This window comes from Odontesthes bonariensis, chromosome 5, assembly GCF_027942865.1.
Source record: "Odontesthes bonariensis isolate fOdoBon6 chromosome 5, fOdoBon6.hap1, whole genome shotgun sequence".
Lineage (NCBI taxonomy): Eukaryota > Metazoa > Chordata > Actinopteri > Atheriniformes > Atherinopsidae > Odontesthes > Odontesthes bonariensis.
Genome location: NC_134510.1, coordinates 36,157,997 through 36,169,059, shown reverse-complemented (window position 1 = coordinate 36,169,059; position 11,063 = coordinate 36,157,997). Strand labels below are relative to the sequence as shown.

Sequence of the window (11,063 nt, the reverse complement as noted above, 5' to 3'; positions counted from 1 at the left end):
GGGTACGGAACTTTTACTCGGCCATTTTCATTTTAAAGTTCTTCCAGACGGCGGAGTCGACAGAACCAAAGTCATCTGTAAACACTGCCAAGTTGAATTGTCTTCTCAGCGTAGTAGTTCCAGTCTAAAATATCACTTAAAGGGGGGGGGGGGGGGGGGGGGGGGGTGGAGCTTAGCGGAGGCGCCACTTTCAAATCTTGCTAGCTCTCCAGGATTACCAACCATGCCTTTTAAAGCTGCAAAATTAGATCCCAAGCAACAGCCCAAAATACACTGCAGTGTTGTTCATTTTCAAATGCTCAACCAGTCTAGTTCTGTTGAATTAAATTCAGTTACATTTAATTCATGTGGTAAAGACATGTGGTAAAAAATGACACATAGACACATAGCTAAACATTAGGCTAAATAGACATATAAATAGGCATTTAAAATAAGTAAAGTGCAGGATGGAGGATTAAGAAGTTTAACGACAGCCTGATGGATGAAGCTGTTGGTGAGTCCGGTGGTTCGGGAGCGGCGGCTCCTGTACCGTTTCCCAGATGGCAGGAGGCTGAACAATCTGACATTTCTTGTGGATATGTCTTGATTTAACTCCTTTAGTCATAGAAAACATGGCACAGAGTTCCACTAACAGTGAAACTAACAGTTTCATGTATCAACCTCACACAAAAAAGTAGCTGCTCATCCATTCGCTGCCTGGCGTCCACATGGATGTTACACCTGTCACACCCGTATGACATCAGCACCCCCCTGCTGCCTCCTCGGGACAGCAGTGTGTCCTCCAAAAGCTGCTTAGAATGGGATCAGATATCACAGCAAAGTCTGAGGTGTTCACCTGGCCTCCAGTCGGAGGAGATCTGTGGAGAACAATCTACAAAGACCACCCGAACTCAGGACCTTAAGAATTTCACACAAACCCAAATCCTGGCACCAGACACTGCAGGAGACCCTAAGATGTTATTTTGTCCATGCTCTGACAGTCGGGCTCTTTAGCTAGTATGAGTAAGGTCTACTCAATATTAGACCTGTAGTCATAATGTTATGGCTGTGCTGTATGGTGGTGTTTGTTGTCCCAGGGGCTCACCTGTCATCAGCAAACTGATTCACTGAAGCAGCATTAGGGGTTCGGGCTCTGTTGTTCATGCTGTGTAAGTCACCCAGAGACTGGGTGAGTTTTAGTTGATTCTGGACTCAGCATCTGAGATCTCTGCCCAGAGGAGTTCTCAGAGCAGCTTTGATACGTGGCAGAACACTCAAAGCCCCAGATCTGAGACCTTGTGCACATCTCAGGTGTCAGAAGTGAAATGTGCAGCAGTTTAGCAGCATAAGCATTTAAATTGACTGTTAATAAAAAGAAAATGTACAAAATTTCATTCCAGATTTTCGGACTTTAGGTCTTTCCTTTCAAATTTTGTAATTGATCTTTTGATTGTTTTGATGTTTAATAGATGAAAATAGTCCTTAGTTGCAGTTCTTTGTCTGAAAATAAGTAGCACAGCCGTCCCAGGTTTTATTTCTACACCTTTTCTTGTTTTCTTTACTGGATCTGTGAGTCGGGGTTTTACTGTAATATTGAATGAATGATCTGAATATTTGTCCTTGTTAATATCTTCCTGACATTGATTTATTACGGTGTATTGGCTCTAAATTAAATTTATATTACTGGGATGGGATCTGATCAGGCGCAGACAGTGAAACACGCGCGTTTTCTTACATTACTTACACACAAAGAGTTTAAGATCTTTCTTCTTTGTCGCGCGTGGCATTGTTGGGGGAGCAGGAGTCAAGATTTTACACAAATTAACGCGGTACTTCTCTGAATTGAATGAAGGTGGTGAACCTGTGGCGCGTGGAGTTAAATGCAGGATTGTAATTATAACGTGCTCCACACATAGTTAAATAATGTTAATTAATTTGCATCTGCAAAGGGCCTCTAAGGGCTCCGAGGTCTCCACTTTGAGCTTCAAATGTTAAACTAAAAAAAACTGTCACGTGCGCGTAACAGCCTCGAGGCATTCCCACGGAGGTCTGCCACACATCAAAGGTTTTTCAAAAGCAAAGGCCGAACAAATGCTGCGCCCCAGCACGAGACAGCGGTCCAAATGACACGCGTGGCCCAGTGTGACATAATGGTGTGAATGCAAAGCACTCTCTCACTCCGCGGAAACCCAGGTGTGAAGGAGGACGTGTTGGTTGGCACTCGCCGTAAATTAGTGCGCATGATGTCCAAAAGGAACACGGATGTTCAAAAAGACATGAAGTGAGCAGAAAAAAAATCTCAAAAGTATTCGGATGAGCAAAGTCTGATTTGGCACAATCACAAAAGACAAAAGGGAGTTTTTTGGCATCAACAAATCAACAAAACAGCAAACATTCAAATTAAATGGCGCACAAACGGCTCGTGCGCTCTCAGAGACGTAGCTCTGCATTTCTTCTCCTTTACTGGGAGACTAAATCCTGTTTAAATGTAACCTGTGTAGATACCAACAATTGGGAACCGCGGGATTATTCTTTTTAGCACCAAAATATTACATTAAATTAGAATTGGCTCATATTTTTCCCAAATTTACTTTGTTAAGATTTGTGAATCAATATTATTTTAATCTCATGAATTCTCTCTGATTTCATTCCTCTTTGGAAAACACACAGAGTGTGTTAACAGCTATTACAAGTGCAGGGAAAAAAAAAACAAAGCCTGTATTCTAAACCATATTCCAGGATGTGTCATTTTACGCATCACCTTTACGCACGCATTTGTACGTAAAATCTATCGCGTAAAGCTGACGCGTCAAGTTACGAAACAAACGAGAGAGAAAAAAAAAGGAGTTTAATTAATCAAATTAGGTTTAAATTGTCAGTATGAGAGGTTTAACAAGAAAAATGCGGTGGCCGGCGGGGATGTGGGAGGAGTTCGGTGGGTGGACTGTCCGGGTTGTAAAACCCGCTGGGACAGGAGGAGGAGTCTGAGGGGACAGGCAGTGAGGAGGTAAAAAGAAGAACCCGTGAACTGGAGGCACATTACCCGAACAGTTGCGGACTGGGGAAGAAGCTCGAACTGGACTAGAACAGAGCATTCTTTGGGAAGTGCGCGATTATGAAGCTGTTACAAGAACTGGATGATGCGACCAGCAACAGAAAGGTAACATTAATGACTAATCTGCTGTGTTTTAGTAAGGTCTACAGTTCTTTGCAGAACATTTAAGTGAGCTGGAATCGTTTCCCGACTCTCGAGTCATTCCTGTTCTTTTTTGCTTGCTTCCAGTTGCTAAAATCTCAGGTGGAGAAGCGTCGAAGGGAGCGAATGAATCGCAGTCTTGAGCATCTGAGGACCATGTTGCTGCAGGAGCCTCAGCAGGTAAGTTAAATACGAGATTTTAATGTCCTCTAAGAAATACAAACACATTTGTCTACTATTCAAAGTATTTAATTAAGATAATACTGTGGGATACCTGTCAGGGTATCCATTCAGGCTGTGCAATCTATTAACTTGTATCGCTGCTGCTATGCAGGGGGGGACTAAACACAGAGTGGAGAAAGCTGAGATCCTCGAGCACACAGTCCTCTTCCTCCAGAAAACTGCGGAAGAACACACGGCAAAGGCTGGAGGCCAGAAACATTCCTTCCAGGATGGTTTGTCCACCTGCCTGCGGAGAGCTTCTCGGTTCCTGGGACCCGAAGGGAAAGGCCTCTGGCTGGGACCGGCGCTGGATGCAACCTTTGCTGCTCGCGTCGCGCTTTCAGACACTGATTCTGCAGGCGCCCAGAGCAGAACGTCCGGCTCCCTGCCGCACACAAAGTCCATCCTTCAGCTGCTGAGGCAGAAGTCCAGGTACAGGCCACACACCAGAGCCTTTGGGGCGAGCGGTGTCGCTCAGCCTTACGTCTTCCCGGTTCAGCAAAGCGTTCCCCGACAGCCTCAGAGCCAAAGTCAGCTGGAGGAGAGGGCAGAGAGACCGGCTACCAAAGAGGGCTCGTCCCAGAGCTGCCCGCTCAGCCAGACTTTGTGGAGGCCTTGGCCCTGACCTGCAAGCAAATACCTCAGAACTATCAACATCCAACAGCTAATCTATTTTTACGGGTGCCGTGTATGTGTTGTTCATGAAAGAATATTTACATCTTCGTCTTCTGGAAAGCTCATAACTTCAAAACCTGTAAATAATGTAAAAAGCCTTTTTTTGTACAAGTGCTGTGGTACGTGTCATAGGGTCGACTCACTCTTACTTAACGCTTTCGTTTGAGCTCAGTGAGCGGGGCAGCCGTGTAATCTGCCGGCAGGCGTGCAGGGTCCCCCCCCCTACCCCCCCACAGGGACACGTAAGCCGGATAATGCTGCCATGCTGGGGAGCGAGGGAGGAGGTGAGTATCACGGAGCCGAGGAGATCGTCCTCCTTCGTGTGCCGCTGAAACCCCACAGCTAAATCTGCTACCATGATTCCAGAGTGTGACACTAAAGTGGATGACGATCGAGTGTCCACCCGTCACATTATTCCCCTTTATGCCATGATGTCTACGAGCATGAGTGACATCTTTGGCTCTTTGTTCGATATAACTTGTATCCTCTCAAAGATATTCTCAAAGATATTCCTGTATATCTTGTCCGTTTTGCACACTAATTTATTCTGGTTGTCTCCCTATGGTGAGCAGTATTCTTTTTCTTTACTTTCATTATTTGTTTTTATAAAGAATTTAATAAAAAACATTTCTTAAATTGTAAAGATGTCAAAAGAGACGTTGTTTTTCTTCAAATCGGAGGCCTTCTGTCGGCAGGACGGCTCTCTTTAGCCTGAGAGCAATGAAGCAGGACCTCCTGCTGGGCTACATCCTCCAGGTGTGAAGTCTGACGGTGAAATCAAAGAGATCGGTAGCAGTCCTCAGTTCAAAGACAATAAAGATATCCTGTCACACATCATTTAGCACCGTGTCAAAGCAAAACCTCTACTTCACTTCACCTTCACTCGCCTCATCTAGTAATCTTATGGTTACAAATGCTGAATAATTCATCACATTAATCTTGTATATAAATTGTCTATTTCTTTAATTACTTATGCATGAATATTTATTTCCCTGAGTGTTCCTTTTCGGATTATCAGGAGAAGTTTTCACATATTTTCCAGCATCAAGTCCAAACACAATATAGTTATAAGACAAAGATTTACATTATTTGCAATTTTAATTATTTACATCAATCTGAGAGGTGTTATAAGGCCATTTCCAAACTGTTTGGAGAAATTATTCACAAGTGGATAGTCTTCAAGACAGCTGTCGATCTTCCCAGCAAGTTCTCCCCGAGGTCAGACCATGCAATGCTCAGAGGAACTGCAAAAAACCCAAGAGCTATATCTCAGACTCTGCAGGCCTCTGTCAGCATGTTAAAGGTTAAAGGTCATGACAGCACAGTTAGAAACAGACTGAACAGGTATGGCTTGTGTGGAAGGGCTGCAGGAGAAAGCCTCTTCTCTCTAAAAAGAACATGGCAGCACAGCTTAGGTTTGCAAAGCTGCATCTGAACAAACCACAAGACTTCTGGAACAATGTCCTTTGGACAGAGCAGACCAAAGTGGAGATGTTTGCTCATAATGCACAGCAGCACATTTGGAGGAAACCAAACACAGCACATCAGCACAAACACCTCACACCAGCTGTCAAGCACGGTGGTGGAGGGCTGATGATCTGGGCTGGTTCTGCAGCCACAGGACCTGGGCACCTTGCAGCCATTGAGTCCAGCATGAACTCCTCTGGATACCAAAGTGTAACAGGACAAAGATCCCAAACACAGCAGCAGATCTACAGCAGAATGTGTGAAGAAGAGAAGAATCAAGGTGCTGCAACGGTCCAGTCAGAGTCCAGAGCTCAGCCTGACTGAGATGCTGTGGTGGGACCTTCAGGGAGCTGTGCAGAAACCAGAGCTGCAAACCTCAATGCAGACCTCCAACAACCTTCCCTTATACAGAAAACTATTTCAAATCATTGCTACTGAAGATAAGCTGTGAATCATGGGGTTCACTTAGTTTTTCCACACACTGCTTCTGCATGTTGTCAAATAAAGAATGACGTGCCTTGTTGTTAATCTGAGGTTGAGTTCACCTCATTTAAAGACCAGATAATATCCATTATGTCTTCTTTGCTTTCCACACGCTGCACACGACCGGCCGGTGACGCGGAAGCCCTCAGTCTCAGCACATGTGCGCGCGTTTGTTCTCATGATAATTAGATTTCATCCTCGCGCCAGCGTCGCTTCCAGCTGCTCGGGGGCCATTTGTTTTCCACGCGTGGCCGGTGTCAATTCGCAGGAAGCACAAACGTGTCTTCACACCCCCAGCCGACCTTTGAAGTTCCGCCACAAAGGCGAAGGTAATGTGTCCTTCAAATGCCAGAGTGGTCTGATTCTTTATTTCGTTCCCAGGGCCTGATCCCAGGCCACACAACGCAAACTGCTTCCAGTCCAAATAAACTGTATTTCATCCCTAAAATGAACATAGAGCCATATACCTTCATGTAATTAATTGGGTTATGTGAAAAATGTAAAAATAAATAAATAAAAATAATAATAATAATCTGTGCAGTCATCTACGTGAACTTGTTTACGTCACGTGACTCCGGTTGATTGACGGGTGAACGGACGGCGTTAATGGGAAAAGCAAAGGTAATAATGTGGAGTCATCATGGATCATCATCATGGTGAAAGACCAAAAAAGCCATCAGGTGCCCAGTTTAGAAAGAGAAGAAGAGAAGAAGAGGAGAAACAGGTAGAAGATAAAGGGATGCAGATTTCTCCGAGTGACGTGAGAGACGTAGGCTATCTGTTAGCCTCTTGCTAACATGTTGCTATTGGCCACGACTGTATTTGATTTTTAGTTTTGCTGAACTAGAATTAGAATTGAGGCATCATGTCATGCAACTAATTTTACCCAAAGGCAACCTGGTCTAGTTTGTGTTTGCTACACAACAAGAAGTCCCGACTGTGGATTATTTTTTATTGTTATGAGCTATATGCTAAATTAAATAACTTCTAATATACATTGACATGGCATTTTGTAAGCTACATGTAGTATCTTTTTGTAAGGGATGGTTCGCCCAGGGCGTAAATCAATCCAGGTCCGCTGCTGTTCGTTCCTGAAAGAGACCTACAAGACAGAAAAAAACTATACCAGCTCATTTAGTTTAAAAAGGAGGATTTTATTGTAATTGTTTCCCAGCTCCCATGCGATGGGAGACGGTTTCCTTCTTCTTTCTCGTGGGAAAACAACACCAAAGGTCTTATTTGCGGTTTTATTATCTGTTGGACTTGGTGCATCATTAAAGGAGGTGTGTGGCGGGGCATCTTACCGTCTCACACACACTTTACGCACACGGGTGAGAGCTCAAATGCTAATTACGCACCGTGAATTACACGTGGGAACGTCTCAGCGATCTCTTCCCAACAAAATGTTGCATTCCTTTTTCAGGTTACGTCTCTCTCTCTCTCTCTCTCTCTCTCTCTCTCTCTCTCTCTCTCTCTCTCTCTCTCTCTCTCTCTCTCTCTCTCTCTCTCTCTCTCTCTCTCTCTCTCTCTCTCTCTCTCTCTCTCTCTCTCACACACACACGCACACACACGTTGTCCCCGATACTAAACTCCACGTAACAGTTCAATAAGAATGCAGATCAGCCTTAATTCTGCTCAGTTTAGATTACAGTTTCAGCATCTGTTGATTGTGTTATTTACTATAAAGTCAAGACTAGTTTTCCCACTTAAGGTCGTATTATTGGAATATTTTGTGTTTTATAATTTAGTGTGCGTGGCTTTGGTCTTTCTTAGTTGTTTTTGAGGGAACCTCTCAGTACAGCTCATCGTAGAGGAGTTTTTTGTGATGAAGTTTTAGCTGAAACGTTAGGCTAATGGCGCATGTGCTGCGCGTGTCTGCGGCGGAGATCAGAGGGTTTGGTTTGGATGGATTGTTGACTTTTTACATGTTTGCCAGTTTGGGACTGAAAAAATAATCTCTGCAGTCAGCTGTGATCCAATAATAAAAGAGTGACGTTCTCTTTGGTTTATGGAGTCTGCTAAACTGAAAAAAAACCAGCTGACATGGAAAGGATTTATCAAACAACTGTGGTTCAGTTTGTTTTATTACGCTCACCTTGTTTATTTGGTGTTGCTTTGTATATTTCAGTAGATCTATTTTCCATATCTGAGCCACATAACACACACAGGCATTAAAGTTTATAGTGTTTGAAGGTATAATTGAAGATATATTAACAAACATTTCACCTGTAAACTTTAAATTAGCTCCAAAATGGCACATTTTACAACATTCTACGAAATATCGTCAATGGAAAAAAAAATTCTCTTCTTTCCAAAGATAAACTGTCACTAGGTAGATGAGGCAAATGGCTGATTTTTTTTTTAAACCGAGGGACAATAATTTAAAGGCGTTTGCACACATTTGCCATGATCTGAGAAAGCAACACGCGGACAAATGCTGGGTGTAAGTGTGGCAGTGGGAGCGCATCCTCCAGCTCTTTCCCGTCGTGGGAAAGTGGATCAGGAAGCTTGATCTTCACTTTATTGCCTGTCAAACCTGATACATCATTTACAAAGTGTGCTCGGAGGAGAGGTGACGGTCACGTTCCCAGACGCTGCTCAAGTGTGACGTTCCCAGAGCTCGGTGAAAACGTGGATGAGAGTCAAAGGTTGATTTGATTTTGTGATTAAAGCCGTAAACTGGAAGCGTCGTGTGCAAAATGATGGGTTTCACGCGTGCCCACCTCAGTCACTATTAAGATATATTACAGCGGCCTGTAGGTTTATTGACAACACGTTGCCGTGAGTTTGGTTGAATGGATGTGGAATGCACGTTCGCACCAGCCGTTGATGCACAACTGGGATCACCTCGCGCGGCTCTCTCTCACGGGAAAATCAAACAGGGAACCGAGGTCTCACTTTATTACCTGTTAGAATCGATACGTCGTAGAGTGTTTAAGAGGAGAGGTGAATATCAGGTTCCCACGGACACAAAACTCCAACCTGAAAGCTGCGCTGCTTTACGCACGATTCATGACGTTTTCTCTGGATTTGCAAGATTTAAATAATAGAAAATTAGGTATGGTCAAATAAATTCACGAAATTTTAACAGATTTAGTTTTATATCCCCAAATAAAGGTGAAAGGAAAAGTTTTTACTCGTAAGAACCTATCCGGTGCAACTGTAGAGTGACCACGATTAAATATTAGGCTGGCTTCACGCGGTTTTCTGTGATGTTTTGTCTCTTTTAGCAGCGCGCGGTCGTGGCCATCCAACCGCCGCGTGCCAGCGGACACATCAGACGGCTGTCCGGGATCGAGGTGTCAAAGCTCGCGGTCGTTTGTCTGAGCCTCACGCTGTTCCGGCGGATGTTTGTCACTTGTAAATCAGTCTGACACGAGCGCACGACACCCCTTAACTGGCGCGTGCTGCTCACAAGTCCGAGCAGCTGCACGAGCCCATTCCATTAGTGACGGGTCCTATTGCGCGCGATTAAAGCTCAGATACTCAAACGTGTTTATATTGTCTGACATTAGGCTGCCAGATAGTGCACCTTTGACACTTTGTTTGGTGGAATTACGCTTCTGGCATAAGGTGGTGGGGGTGCTTAAAGTCTGGCACAGCCTTCATGGACTTCATCGTCTTGTCACACAGCTGTGAGACAGCGCGCGACAGTCACTTTTACTGCTGTAAACAACTCGGACAACAATCATGAATTACCAGAGGATGCAGAGGACGCAAAGCCTAGAAGGAAGGCTCTATGTCGCTATACTTTAATGAAATATTTAGTTAATTTCCTAATATCCAAGAAAGCGCTTCAATTCTAAAACGGGTCAGCCGATTTATTTATTTTTTTTAATTTCTGATGTATTTTATTTCTATTTACCTATTTTATCTGTTTCAGAGTTTTCAGACTCTGAAACGTCAGGTGGAAAGACGCGGAAGAAAAATAATCCAGCAGTAAGGCTGCAGACTTGAGGTGTTCGACTCCTGACGATTTTTTTTCCCCACGGGACTGTTTCTGTCACAGAAGTGGACTCAGCGCGGAGTGAAGAAAGCAGATATATTGGAGTACACAGTCCTGTTTCCCCAGAAAACTGTTAAAGGACATTTCCTCTGCGACTCTTTGGATCATAAGGGACAGAGCTGCGGTTTGGAGAAGCGCTGGATGCATGTTGTAGCTGCTCGCTACAGTGCAGAGTTTCATCCATGATGCAGAAGGAGCCCATTCTGACTCCAGCTTTCTATTTCTCCGGAAGTCATCAACTGTTTGGATTATGAGACGCAGGTAGGTCTGATGCACAGACTGAGCAGCAGGGCCGAGCTACTATCCTGGCAACCTGAGCTGCCACAGCTTTGCAGAGGAAGCTGCCACAGGGCGCCAGAGGTTGCCAAAGAGCGCCACAGTGTTCTACATGGTGCCAAAGGGTGCCAGAGGGTGCCACGGGGTGCCAGAGGGTGCCAAAGGGTGCCACAGGGTGGCAAAGGGTGCCAGAGAGTGCCAAAGAGTACCGCAGAGTGCCACAGGGTGCCAGAGGTTGCCAAAGAGCGCCACAGGGTTCTACATGGTGCCAGAGGGTGCCACGGGGTGCCACAGTGTGGCAAAGGGGGCCACAGGGTGCCAGAGGGTGGCAAAGGGTGCCAAAGGGTGGCAAAGGGTGCCAGAGGATGTCAAAGGGTGCCAGAGGGTGCCAAAGGGTGCCACAGGGTGTCAAAGGGTGCCACAGGGTTCTATACGGTGCCAAAGGGTGCCAGAGGGTGCCACAGGGTTCTACACGGTGCCAAAGAGTGCCAGAGGGTGCCACGGGGTGCCACAGGGTGCCAGAGGGTGCCAAAGGGTGCCACAGGGTGGCAAAGGGTGCCAGAGAGTGCCAAAGAGTACCGCAGAGTGCCAGAGGTTGCCAAAGAGCGCCACAGGGTTCTACATGGTGCCAAAGGGTGGCACAGGGTTCTACATGGTGCCAAAGGGTGGCACAGGGTTCTACATGGTGCCAAAGGGTGGCACAGGGTGCCAAAGGGTGCCAGAGGGTGCCACAGGGTTCTACATGGTGCCGCAGGGTGC

At 45.3% G+C, this 11,063-nt stretch overlaps 1 protein-coding gene across 1 annotated transcript; it reads left to right on the top strand.

Moving 5' to 3' along the window:
• The first annotated feature begins 3,094 nt into the window (after window positions 1–3,094).
• her7 (hairy and enhancer of split related-7) lies at window positions 3,095–4,044 on the top strand. The gene is made up of 3 exons (XM_075466827.1): window positions 3,095–3,139; window positions 3,263–3,355; window positions 3,510–4,044. The coding sequence occupies exons 1-3, from the start codon at window positions 3,095–3,097 to the stop codon at window positions 4,020–4,022; spliced, it is 651 nt and encodes a 216-aa protein (XP_075322942.1). The 3' UTR covers window positions 4,023–4,044.
• The last annotated feature ends 7,019 nt before the right edge of the window (window positions 4,045–11,063 follow it).